We start from the raw sequence: 12,989 nt of genomic DNA, 5'->3' as shown, positions 1-12,989 counted from the left end.
GTTATACATTACTTGTTAAGTCTACTCACAGAGATTTTATATCTTATGCCTCAATAGCAAATAGGGCACTTTTAAGGCAATACTTATATGAGGGTTTGCTAACATAAGAGAAGCTGATTTGTTTTTTAAGCGTACCATGTAACCAAAAGTATTACTGGTCCTACTTATTTTTCAGTTGATTTTCTTGAGTTTTCCAACCACACAATAATAACCTAGGAATAATGATAAGATACATGGCTCATTGTACTATTGGTAATTTATTCTTTTTTTTACCATAGTTATTTGATAAAACTTCTAAAGCAGTGGTGAGAACAATCTTCACCATTCTTCTGAAGTTGATGCAAATAAATGTTTTTCGTTTCCACTGCTAAGTCTATGGTGGCTGCTGAATTTCACATAGATGCTCTTTAACACGTTATTGAAATATTATATTGCTTGTATTTTAGTAACTTTTTTTAAAAATCAGAAATGCAGGCTGGATGTTATACAATGTCTTCTTAGAATATATAAAAGTGTTCATATACTTTATCTCCTTCACCTAGTACTGTGATATTATTAGATTGTTAAATATCAAACCATCCTTGCATTTCTAAAATAAATCCTACATCCTAATGCTAAATTACTTTCTTAAAATATTTTGGAATTGACTTGCTAAATTTGTTTTCATCCATAATTGTGAGATTGGTTTGTAAGTTTTGTCTTTTGTGCTACTTTCTCTGGCTTTGGTATCAAGATGAAGCTTGAGGAAATGACCTAGTTTTCTACAGGCCAATACTCCCACCCAAAACTAGAAAAGGTAGTAAAAAAAAATTAGAGAAAACATATATTTCAAGACACCAGAAGGCTGGGAAGCAATGAAAACTAAAGGAAATAAAATTGCAAAGAAGGCAGACCTGTTAAAGGTGAGCTAAGGATCTGAAGCTGTCCCTGGAGGCATTTGGCAAACCTAGGAACAGAAACAGACTGAGAATCTGGGTTAGGTCCAGGCAGACAGTAGCTACCAGGGTGAAAAAAAAAAAAAAAATCACTGAATTTTTGTTGCTTCCATGGGGCTTAAGTGCCAGAATTAGGGTCTCAGAGCCAGCTTTCTCCTCAAGACATTTTCTGAATTCTAAAGCTACACAGCTGAGGAAAATAAAGGTCTAAGCCAAAATCTTTCAAAAGCAAAGTAAGATTTCCTGCAGTCTCACAGAGTTTGAGAAAAAAAGACTCACTAGTGGGAGGATTCATGAGAATCTCAGGTGGAAGCTTGAAAGCTCTTCAGGGAGTAATGAATTGATATTGACAGTCTCTAACCACATTTTTTCCTGTGGGCAATTGCTGACATCGGTAAGACTTCTACTCAAGATATTTGCCAAATTCTAAAATTGAAAAAAGCAGGAGGCTGAAGAGATAAGTTTATCTGAAAAGGAGAAATTTCCGTAGTCCTCTCAGTACTGAAGAGACAATAATGTGCCAGGCTCACATTAAAAGCTCAGAAAACCCACATCCCAGAAACAAAGGTAAACCAGAAGAGACATTCAAGATGGCAGAAGAGTAAGAAGGAGATCACCTTCCTCCCCACAAATACATCAGAAATACATCTATATGTGGAACAACTCCTACGGAACACCTACTGAATGCTTGCAGAAGAACTCAGACAGCCCAAAAGGCAAGAAACTCCCCACGCACCCGGGTAGGGCAAAAGAAAAAAGAAAAAAAAGAGAAAAAAGAATAGGGACGGGACCTGCACACACTGGGAGGGAGCTGTGAAGGAGGAAAAGTTTCCATACACTAAGAAGCCCCTTCACTGGCAGAGACTGGGGTGGCGGAGGGGGGAAGCTTCTGAGCCATGGAGGAGAGCTCAGCAACAGGGGTGCAGAGAGAAAAGCGGAGAGATTCCCGCAAGGAGGATCCATGCTGACCAGCACTCACCAGCCCGAGAGGCTTGTCTACTCAGCTGCCAGGGTGGGTGGGTGCTGGGAGCTGAGACTCGGGCTTTGGAGGTCAGATCCCAGGGAGAGGACTGGGGTTGGCTGTGTGAACACAGCCTGAAGGGGGATAGTCTGCCACAGCTAGCCAGAAGTGTGTCGGGGAAAAGGTCTGGAACTGCCGAACAGGCTAGAGACTTTTCCTTGCCACATTATTTTGCGGTGCGTGAGCAGAGGGGATTAAGAGCACTGCCTAAACGAGCTCCAGAGACGGGCGTGAGCTGCACCTATCACCGTGGACACCAGAGATGGGCATGAGATGCTAAGGCTGCTGCTGCAGCCAGCAAGAAGTCTGTGTGCAAACACAGGTCACTCTTCACACCTCCCCTCCTGGGAGCCTGTGCAGCCCACCACTGCCAGGGTCCCGTGATCCAGGGACAAATTTCCCGGCAGAACGCAAGGCGCGCCTCAGGTTGGTGCAACGTCATGCCGGCCTCTGCTGCCACAGTCGTGCCCCACATTCTGTACCCCTCCCTCCCCATGGCCTGAGTGAGACAGAGCCCCCTAATCACCTGCTACTTTAACCCTGTCCTGTCTGAGCGAAGAACAGATGTCCGCAGGCAACCTATACACAAAGGCGGGGCCGAATCCAAAGCTGAACCCCAGAGCAGTGTGAACAAAGAACAGAAAGGGAAATTTCTCCATGCAGCCTCAGGAGCAGCAGATTAAATCTCCACAATCAACTTGATGTACCCTGCATCTGTGGAATACCTGAAAACACAACGAATCATCCAAAATTGAGGTGGTGGACGTTGGGAGCAATGATATATATATATATTTTTTTCCTTTTTCTCTTTTTGTGAGAGTGTATGGGTATGCATCTGTGTGTGATTTTGTCTCTATAGCTTTGCTCCTACCATTTGTCATAGGGTTCTGTCTGTCTGTTTTTTTTTTTTTCTCCAGTAAAGTTTTTAGCACTTGTTATCATTGGTGGATTTGTTTTTTGGTTTGGTTGCTCTCTTCATTCATTCTTTATTTTTATTATTTGTAATAATTATTTTCCATTTTTTATTTTAATAACTTTATTTTATTTAATTTTTTCTTTCTTTCTTTTTTTCTCCCTTTTCTTTTGAGCAATGTGGCTGACAGGGTCTTGGTGCTCCGACCGGGCATTAGGCCTGTGCCTCTGAGATGGGAGAGCCGAGTTCAGGACATTGGTCCACCAGAGACCTCCCAGCTCCTCGTAATATCAAATGGTGAAAATCTCCCAGAGATCCCGATCTCAACGCCAAGACCCAGCTCCACTCAATCACCAGCAAGCTACAGTGCTGCACACCCCATGCCAAGAAACTAGCAAGACATAACACAACCCCACCCATTACCACAGAGGCTGCCTAAAATCATAATAAGGTCACAAACACCCCAAAACACACCACCAGATGTGGACTTGCCCACCAGAAAGACAAGATCCAGCCTCATTCACCAGAACACAGGCACTAGTCCCCTCCACCAGGAAGCCTACACAACCCACTGAACCAACCTTAGCCACTGGGGGCAGAAACCAAAACCAAGAGAACTATGAACCTGCAGCCTGCGAAAAGGAGATCCCAAACACAGTAAGTTAAGCAAAATAGGAAGACAGAGAAACACACAGAGGCTGAAGGAGCAAGGTAAAAACCCACCAGACCTGACAAATGAAGAGGAAATAGGCAGTCTACCTGAAAAAGAATTCAGAATAATGATAGTAAAGATGATCCAAAATCTTGGAAATAGAATACAGAAAATACAAGAAACGTTTAACAAGGACCTAGAAGAACTAGAGCACAAACAAACAATGATGAACAACACAATAAATGAAATTAAAAATTCTCTAGAAGGGATCAATAGCAGAATAACTGAGGCAGAAGAACGGATAAGTGAACTGGAAGATGAAATAGTGGAAATAACTACTGCAGGGCAGAATAAAGAAAAAAGAATGAAAAGAATTGAGGACACTCTCAGAGACATCTGGGACACATTAAACGAAACAACATTTGGATTACAGGGGTCCCAGAAGATGAGGAGAAAAAGAAAGGGACTGAGAAAATATTTGAAGAGATTATATTTGAAAATTTCCCTAATATGGGAAAGGAAATAGTTAATCAAGTCCAGGAAGCACAGAGAGTCCTATACAGGATAAATCCAAGGAGAAACATTCGAAGATACATATTAAATAAACTATCAAAAATTAAATACAAAGAAAAAATATTAAAAGCAGCAAGGGAAAAGCAACAAATAACACACAACGGAATCCCCATAAGGTTAACAGCTAATCTTTCAGCAGAAATTCTGCAAGCCAGATGGGAGTGGCAGGACATATTTAAGGTGATGAAACAGAAAAACCTACAACCAAAATTACTCTACCCAGCAAGGATCTCATTCAGATTTGATGGAGAAATTAAAACCTTTACAGACAAGCAAAAGCTAAGAGAATTCAGCACCACCAAACAAATGCTAAAGGAACTTTTCTAGGCAGGAAACAAAAGAGAAGGAAAAGACCTACTATAACAAACTCAAAACAATTAAGAAAATGGTAATAGGAACATACATATCGATAATTACCTTAAACTCAAATGGATTAAATGTGCCAACCAAAAGACACAGACTGGCTGAATGGATACAAAAACAAGAAGCGCATATATGCTGTCTACAAGAGAGCCACCTCAGACCTAGGGACACATACAGACTGAAAGTGAGGGGATGGAAAAAGATATTCTATGCAAATGGAAATCAAAAGAAAGCTGGAGTAGCAATTCTCCTATCAGACAAAATAGACTTTAAAACAATGACTATTACAAGAGACAAAGGAAACTGCATAATGATCAAGGGATCAATTGACAAAGAAGATATAACAATTGTAAATATTTATGCACCCAACATAGGAGCACCTCAGTACATAAGGGAAATGCTAACAACCATAAAAGGGGAAACTGACAGTAACACAATGATACTAGGGGAATTTAACACCCCACTTTCACCAATGGACAGATCATACGAAGATGGACTTATTTGATATTTATAGGACATTCCATCCAAAAACAACAGAATACACTTCCTTCTAAAGTGCTCATGGAACATTCACCAGGATAGATCATATCTTGGGTCACAAATCAAGCCTTGGTAAATTTAAGAAAAATGAATTCGTATCAAGTATCTTTTCTGACCACAACACTATGAGACTGGATATCAATTACAGGAAAAAATCTGGAAAAGATACAAACACATGGAGGCTAAACAATACACTATTTAATAACCAAGAGATCACTGAAGAAATAAAAGAGGAAATCAAAAAATACCTAGAAACAAATGACAATGAAAATACGACGACCCAAAACCTATGGGATGCAGCAAAAGCAGTTCTAAGAGGGAAGTTTATAGCAATACAATCCTACCTTAAGAAACAAGAAACATCTCAAATAAACAACCTAACCTTACACCTAAAGCAATTAGAGAAAGAACAAAAAAACCCCAATGTTAGCAGAAGGAACAAAATCATAAAGAGCAGATCAGAAATAAATGAAAAAGAAATGAAGGAAACAATAGCAAAGATCAATAAAACTAAAAGCTGGTTCTTTGAGAAGATAAACAAAATTGATAAACCATAGCCCGCCTCATCAAGAAAAAAAGGGAGAAGACTCAAATCAACAGAATTAGAAGTGAAAAAGAAGTAACAACTGACACTGAAGAAATACAAAGGATCATGAGAGATTACTATAAGCAGCTATACGCCAAAAAACTGGACAACCTGGAAGAAATGAACAAATTCTTAGAGAAGCACAACCTTTGGAGACTGAACCAGGAAGAAATAGAAAATATAAACAGACCAATCACAAGCACTGAAATTGAAACTGTGATTAAAAATCTTCTAACAAACAAAAGCCAAGGACCAGATGGCTTTACAGGTGAATTCTATCAAATATTTAGAGAAGAGGTAACACCTATCCTTCTCAAACTCTTCCAAAATATAGCAGAGGGAGGAACACTCCCAAACTTATCCTATGAGGACACCATCACCGTGATACCAAAACCAGACAAAGATATCACAAGGAAAGAAAACTACAGGCCAATATCACTGATGAACATAGCTGCAAAAATCTTCAACAAAATACTAGCAAACAAAATCCTACAGCACATTAAAAGGATCATACACCATGGTCAAGTGGGGTTTATCCCAGGAATGCAAGGATTCTTCAATATATGCAAATCAATCAATGTGATACACCATATTAACAAACTGAAGAATAAAAACCATATGATCATCTCAATAGACACAGAAAAAGGTTTCAACAAAATTCAACACCAATTTATAATAAAAACACTCCAGAAAGTAGGCATAGAGGGAACTTACCCCAACATAATAAAGGCTGTATATGACAAACCCACAGCCAAATCATCCTCAATGGTGAAAAACTGAAACCATTTCCACTAAGATCAGGAACAAGACAAGGTTGCCCACTCTCACCCCTATTATTCAACATTGTTTTGGAAGTTTTAGCCACAGCAATCAGAGAAGAAGAAGAAATAAAAGGAATCCAAATCGGAAAAGAAGAAGTAAAGCTGTCACTGTTTGCAGATGACGTGATGCTATACACAGAGAATCCTAAAGATTCTACCAGAAAACTACTACAGTTAATCAATGAATTTGGTAAAGTAGCAGGATACAAAATTAATGCACAGAAATCTCTTGCATTCCAAATACTAATTATGAAAAATCTGAAAGTGAAATTAAGGAAACACTCCCGTTTACCACTGCAACAAAAAGAATAAAATACCTAGGAATACACCTACCTGAGGAGACAAAACACCTGTACTCAGCAAACTATAAAACACTGATGAAAGAAATTAAATATGATACAAACAGATGGAGAGATATATACCATGTTCTTGGATTGGAAGAATCAACATTGTGAAAATGACTCTACTACCCAAAGCAATCTACAGATTCAGTGCAATCCCTATCAAACTAACACTGGCATTTTTCACAGAACTAGAACAAAAAATTTCACAATTTGTATGGAAACACAAAAGACCCCGAATAGCCAAAGCAATCTTGAGAAAGAAAAATGGAGCTGGAGGAATCAGGCTCCCTGAGTTCAGACTATCCTACAAAGCTACAGTAATCAAGACAGTATGGTACTGGCACAAAAACAGAAATATAGATCAACGGAACAGGATAGAAAGCCCAGAGATAACCCCCCACACATATGATCACCTTATATTTGATACAGGAGGCAAGAAGATACAATAGAGAAAATACAGCCTCTTTAATAAGTAAGTGGTGCTGGGAAAACTGGACAGCTACATGTAAAAAAATGAAGTTAGAAAACTCCCTAACACCATACACAAAAAGAAACTCAAAATGGATTAAAGACCTAAATACAAGGCCAGAAACTATCAAACTCTTAGAGGAAAACATAGGCAGAACACTCTATGACATAAATCACAGCAAGATCCTTTTTGACTCACCTCCTAGAGAAATGGAAATAAAAAGAAACAAACAGGACCTAATGAAACTCAAAAGCTTTTTCACAGAAAAGGAAACCATAAATAAGACGAAAAGATAACCCTCAGAATGGGAGAAAATATTTGCAAATGGAGCAACTGACAAAGGATTAATCTCCAAAATTTACAAGCAGCTCATGCAGCTCAATATCAAAAAAACAAACAACCCAATCCAAAAATGGGCAGAAAACCTAAACAGACATTTCTCCAAAGAAGATATACATATTCCCAACAAACACATGAAAGAATGCTCAGCACCATTAATCATAAGAGAAATGCAAATCCAAACTACAATGAGATATCACCTCACATCAGTCAGAATGGCCGTCATCAAAAAATCTGCAAACAATAAATGCTGGAGAGGGTGTGGAGAAATGGGAACCCTCTTGCACTGTTGGTGGGAATGTAAATTGATACAGCCACTATGGAGAACAGTATGGAAGTTCTTTAAAAAATTAAAAATAACACTACCATACGACCCAGCAATCCAACTACTGGGCATATACCTGAGAAAACCATAATTGAAAAAGAGTCATATACCACAACGTTCATTGCAGCTCTATTTACAATAGCCAGGACATGGAAGCATCCTAAGTGTCCATCAACAGATGAATGGATAAAAAAGATATGGCACATATATACAATGGAATATTATTCAGCCATAAAAGGAAACGAAATTGAGTTATTTGTAGTGAGGTGGATGGACCTAGAGTCCGTCATACAGAGTGAAGTAAGTGAGAAAGAGAAAAACAAATACCATATGGTAACACGTATATATGGATTCTAAAAAAAAAAAGTCATGAAGAACCTAGGGGCAAGACAGGAATAAACACGCAGACCTACTAGACAATGGACTTGAAGACATGAGGAAAGGGAAGGGGAAGCTGGGACAAAGAGAGTGGCATGGATATATATACACTACCAAATGTAAAGCTGATATCTAGTGGGAAGCAGCTGCATAGCACAGGGAGATCAGCTTGGTGCTTTGTGACCCCCTAGATGGGTGGCATAGGGAGGGTGGGAGGGAGGGAGATGCAAGAGGGAAGAGATATGGGGATATATGTATATGTATAGCTGATTCACTTTGTTAAACAGCAGAAACTAACACACCATTGTAAAGCAATTATACTCCAATAAAGATGTTAAAAAAATTAAATTAAATTAAAATTTAAAAAGGTAAACCAAAGGTACATTACAACTGCAACCCAAGCTCAACCCTGATCAATCCATGATTGGATTAAGATGATAAGGCCCAAACCACAACCCACCCAGTCATTCTAGCTACTTAGTAAGGGAAAGGATGAATTGATTCTGGTGGCTGGTGATATCATTTGGAACCTCTACATATTTTAAAAACAATGTCTAATATATACCAAAAAATGGTAGGAAGAGATAGGACCATATGACTGAAAACAACAGCAAAAAACCCGAAAAACCAAAACCTCAGAAACAAATCGAACCAATATGTAGGTGAACTACACATAGGCATTAATAAATGTCTTTAAAAGAACTGTAGAGGAGGAGGATCAGGATAGTGGATTAAGAGGACATGGAGCTCACATCTCCCCATGAACTCATCAAAATACACCTACATGTTGAACAATTCTCACTGAAAACTAACTGGAAACTGGCAGAAGGAATCCGGTACAAACAAGGCTGTAAGAAAGATACACAGGTAGTCAGGCAGAATGGGAAGAACGTGACCGGGTTGGGCCCTGTGTTCCTGGGAGGTGACTCAGAGTAACAGGAAGAATACATGGGTGGACACCTGCCCTGGGGAGTGAGTGGTGAGAGCCACAGATTGGATGCCCAAGTCTGGGGTCCTGTGCAGGAGAGACAAGACTCCTTGGCTGGTTGGAGGACCACTGGGACTAACAGGGGAGCAGTGGGAAGCCTGAACACTGCTCATGAAGAGCACATGAGTGCTGGGTTGCCCTCAAGGCAGGGTGGAAAGAGTTCTGCTCTAGTGGCTGCCAGGTTTCCCACAACCGCCTCAGTGCGTGCCTCAGCCTGAGATGAGCCAATGTACCAGTGCTGCTCACTCCATGTCGCAGCAGGGCATTAAATCTGGGGTGGTCATGACCAGGGAGAAAACTCGATCTTGGGATGCAGAGACAACCTGGTCTTCGGGCGGAGCCTGGGTGGGACTGGGGTCATTGTTAATGCTTACTCAAGCAGAACATCACAAGCAGCCCAAATCTCTGATGGCAGCACTCGAACATAGCTCAACTCCTGATACTGAAAGTCCACATAGACAACAACAGCTCTATAGTGTGGTTCCACAACAGGGCAGGGGCAGCAGGGACGGGGGCAGTAATCAGCTGTGAGGGAAACAATTGTGGGAACCTACACAGGCAGCATATCAGAGACAGCTTGAACCTCTGTCTGCAATCAACACAGGCCAAGAGACCCCATGGACCCAACTTACTTCAGCACTTCCTGCCACTTGGGCAAGGCTCTCAGTGTGGAAAAAGGGGGAAGCACAAAGGGAACAGAGCTGGCCCAGGCCAGACCCTCAGGGCTTCTGCTCCAGGAATTTGGGATCAGACCCCACCCCTCATAGGGTGGTCATGGCCACTGAGCAGAGGGGAAGTCCCACTTCACACCTGGTGCCAGCTCTAGCTCCTCCATCTCTAGCCCCACTCCCTACCAAGCTGATAGCTACCAGCACATCCTGAGGAAAGATGTGACTTGTTTCCACACCAAATCCAGCTCTCTCACCAAAGGCACTGGGCACACATGGGGATGCTGCCACATAAGAACACCACTTCAAGACCACAATAGGTAACTGTTTCACCTAAACTCATAGAAACAGAGAAAGTTAAGCAAAATGCAATGGCAGAAGAACTGTTCTCAATTGAAAGAGCAAGAAAAAACAGCTGAAAAAAAAATGAAACATAAATAAACGATTTACCTGAAGAAGAATTCAAACCATTGGTTATAAAAAATGTTAACTGAATTAGGGGAAAGAATCTATCTATACACTAATAACTTTAATAAGAAACTAGAAAGTATTTTAAAAGACCCAATCAGAAATGAAGAATTCAACAGCTGAAATTAAAAGCACACTAGGAGGAATGAATAGCAAACTAAGTGATACAGAAGAATGCATAAGTGATCTGGTAGAATAATGTAAATCACCCAATCAGAACAGCAAAAGAAAAGAGCAAATTGTAAAAAATGAAAACATCTAGGAGTTCTCTGGTATATACTACTAAAGAAAATCAACAAAACCACAAGGGAAGAAACAAAGAGAAGAAAAAATGAACAGAGAAGAACTACATGAACAAGCAGAAAATAAGTGACAAAATGGCAATAAGTACATACCTATTAATAATTACTTTAAATATCAATGGACAAATGCTCCCTCAAAGGACACAGGGTGGCTGATTAAATGAAAAAACAAGACCCTTCTATATGTCACCTAAGAAACTCACATACACAAAGAAGGTGAGGAAATGAAAAAAGATATTTTACGCAAACGGGAACAATAAGAAAGCCGGGGTAACAATACTTGCTTCAGACAAAATAGACTTTCAAACAAAGGCTATCACAAAAGACAAAGAAGGGCATTATATGATGATAAAGGGATCAATACAAGACAAGGATATTACACTCAATGTAATATTAGGGGCACCTAAATATATAAAGCAAATATTCACAGACATAGAGGGAGAAATTGATGACAATACCATAACAATAGGGAACTTTCATACCTCACTTACATCGATGAACATATGATCCAGACAGAAAATCAATCATATAACAGTGGTCTTAAATGACACACTTGAACAGTTAAACTTAAAAGATATCTACAGGACATTTCATCCAAAAACAGCAAAATACACATTCCTTTCAAGTGCACATGGAACATTCTCCAGGACAGATCACACACTGGGCCACAAAATAAGGCTGAACAAATTTAAGGAGATAGATATTATATCAAGCATTTTCCCCCACTACAATGGTATAAAATTAGAACTCAATTACAGGAAGAAAAATGGGAAAAGCATGAACATGTGGAGACTAAACAACATGCTACTAAAAAACCACCTGGTCAATGAAGAAATCAAAGAGGAAATCAGAAAATACGTTGAGACAAAGGAAAAAGGAAACACAACACTCCAAAATCTATGAGATGCAGCAAAAGCAGTTCTAAGGGGGAAGTTTATAGCAATACAGGCCTTCCTCAAGAAATAAGTAAAACCTCAAATAAAGTACCTAACCAACCACTTAAAGAAATTAGAAAAAGACAAAGGCCAAAGTCATCAGAAGGAAGGAAATAATAAAGATTAGAGAGGAAATAAATAAAATAAAGATCAAGAAACAACAGAAAAGAGGGAAAGAGGGAGGGGCAAGACAGGAGAAAGGGATTAAGAGATACAAAACTACTATGTATAAAATAGATAAGCAACAAGGATATATCATATAGCACATGGAATTATAGCCATTATCTCATAATAACTTATACTGGAGTAAAATCTGTAAAAATACTGAATCACTATGCTGTACACCTGAAACTAATATAATATTGTAACTTTTTTTTTTGGCTGCACCGTGAGGTATTCGGGATTTTAGTTCCCTGACGAGGGATCAAACCCATGTCCCCTGAATTGGGAGCACAGAGTCGTAACCACTGGACTGCCAGGGAAGTCCCTAATATAATATTGTAAATCAACTATACTTCAATTTTTAAAAGTCTGTGATAAATATGCTCAAGAAAATAGAGAAAAGATAGACAAATTGGAAAAAGGATGGAGAATTTCACCAGAAATTTGAGGATATAAAAAAATTTAAATGGACATTCTAGAATTAAAAAATACATATCTAAAATTCTAACTCCTAATTTTCTATTCTACTTCTACCAAGGCATTCATTATATGTTTGTACTAATTACCTTGAAGTTAGGAGGGATATAAGTAGACATAATATTAGGAACCATTTCCAGAATAAACAAAATGCAAATGTCAATGAAAAAATGAGAAAGAGGTCTTTAAATCTTGTTAAGGGATGATAATCATAGTGTGAGCTTTTATATCCACAGCTTTCTGGCTAGTTAAAGCAGAAACAAACATATTTTACCAATCTAGATTTTAAGAAACCTTTTTTCTATATGATGGACAAAGTAAAAGCAATGGTCACTTACAGGAAGGTGTGTGAAGACAGCAAAGGTGTTACGGAGAAAGGCAATGAGGTCTACTAGGTAATCACTAGCTTTGTTGCCCAAATCTCCTGTCATCCAGTCATAGTCAGCCAGCTGTAGAAACTGGTCAATCTTCTGGTTTAGGTTGGTATAAATCTCTTCTTCAGCTGCATGTCTGGCATCCTGTGAAATAGGAAATTTGAATAGTCATTCAAAATTCCAGTATAAGCAAAGCAGAAATCTCTGCTTGGAGACATCTCAAACTAAGTAACATAATTGAGAATATCAAGTAATATCACAGTCTCCATTAATTTTTCTTGTTTTCAAAAGCTCAGTAGAGTCCTTTCTATTTTGTATCTGCAAGACAAATTATTATATTGATTCACCAAATAGAG

The 12,989-nt window shown here is 39.0% G+C and overlaps 1 protein-coding gene across 27 annotated transcripts in view; it reads right to left on the bottom strand.

Annotated features, from left to right (window-relative positions):
• EXOC6B (exocyst complex component 6B) overlaps nt 1–12,989 on the bottom strand; it is a 703,642-nt gene that overhangs the window by 265,895 nt on the left and 424,758 nt on the right. For all 27 annotated transcript variants that reach the window (XM_089922288.1, XM_089922290.1, XM_022561258.2 and 24 more), the window contains one exon: nt 12,598–12,777. In XM_089922288.1, coding sequence (XP_089778414.1) covers nt 12,598–12,777 — 180 coding nt within the window. The remainder of the gene's footprint in view (nt 1–12,597; nt 12,778–12,989) is intronic.

Source organism: Delphinapterus leucas, chromosome 13 (assembly GCF_059928025.1).
Source record: "Delphinapterus leucas isolate spDelLeu-1000000601 "Yukka" chromosome 13, BTC_Dleu_Yukka2, whole genome shotgun sequence".
NCBI classification, from domain to species: domain Eukaryota; kingdom Metazoa; phylum Chordata; class Mammalia; order Artiodactyla; family Monodontidae; genus Delphinapterus; species Delphinapterus leucas.
Note: the sequence above shows the minus strand (reverse complement) of the source record. Positions and strands in the feature narration are given on the sequence as shown.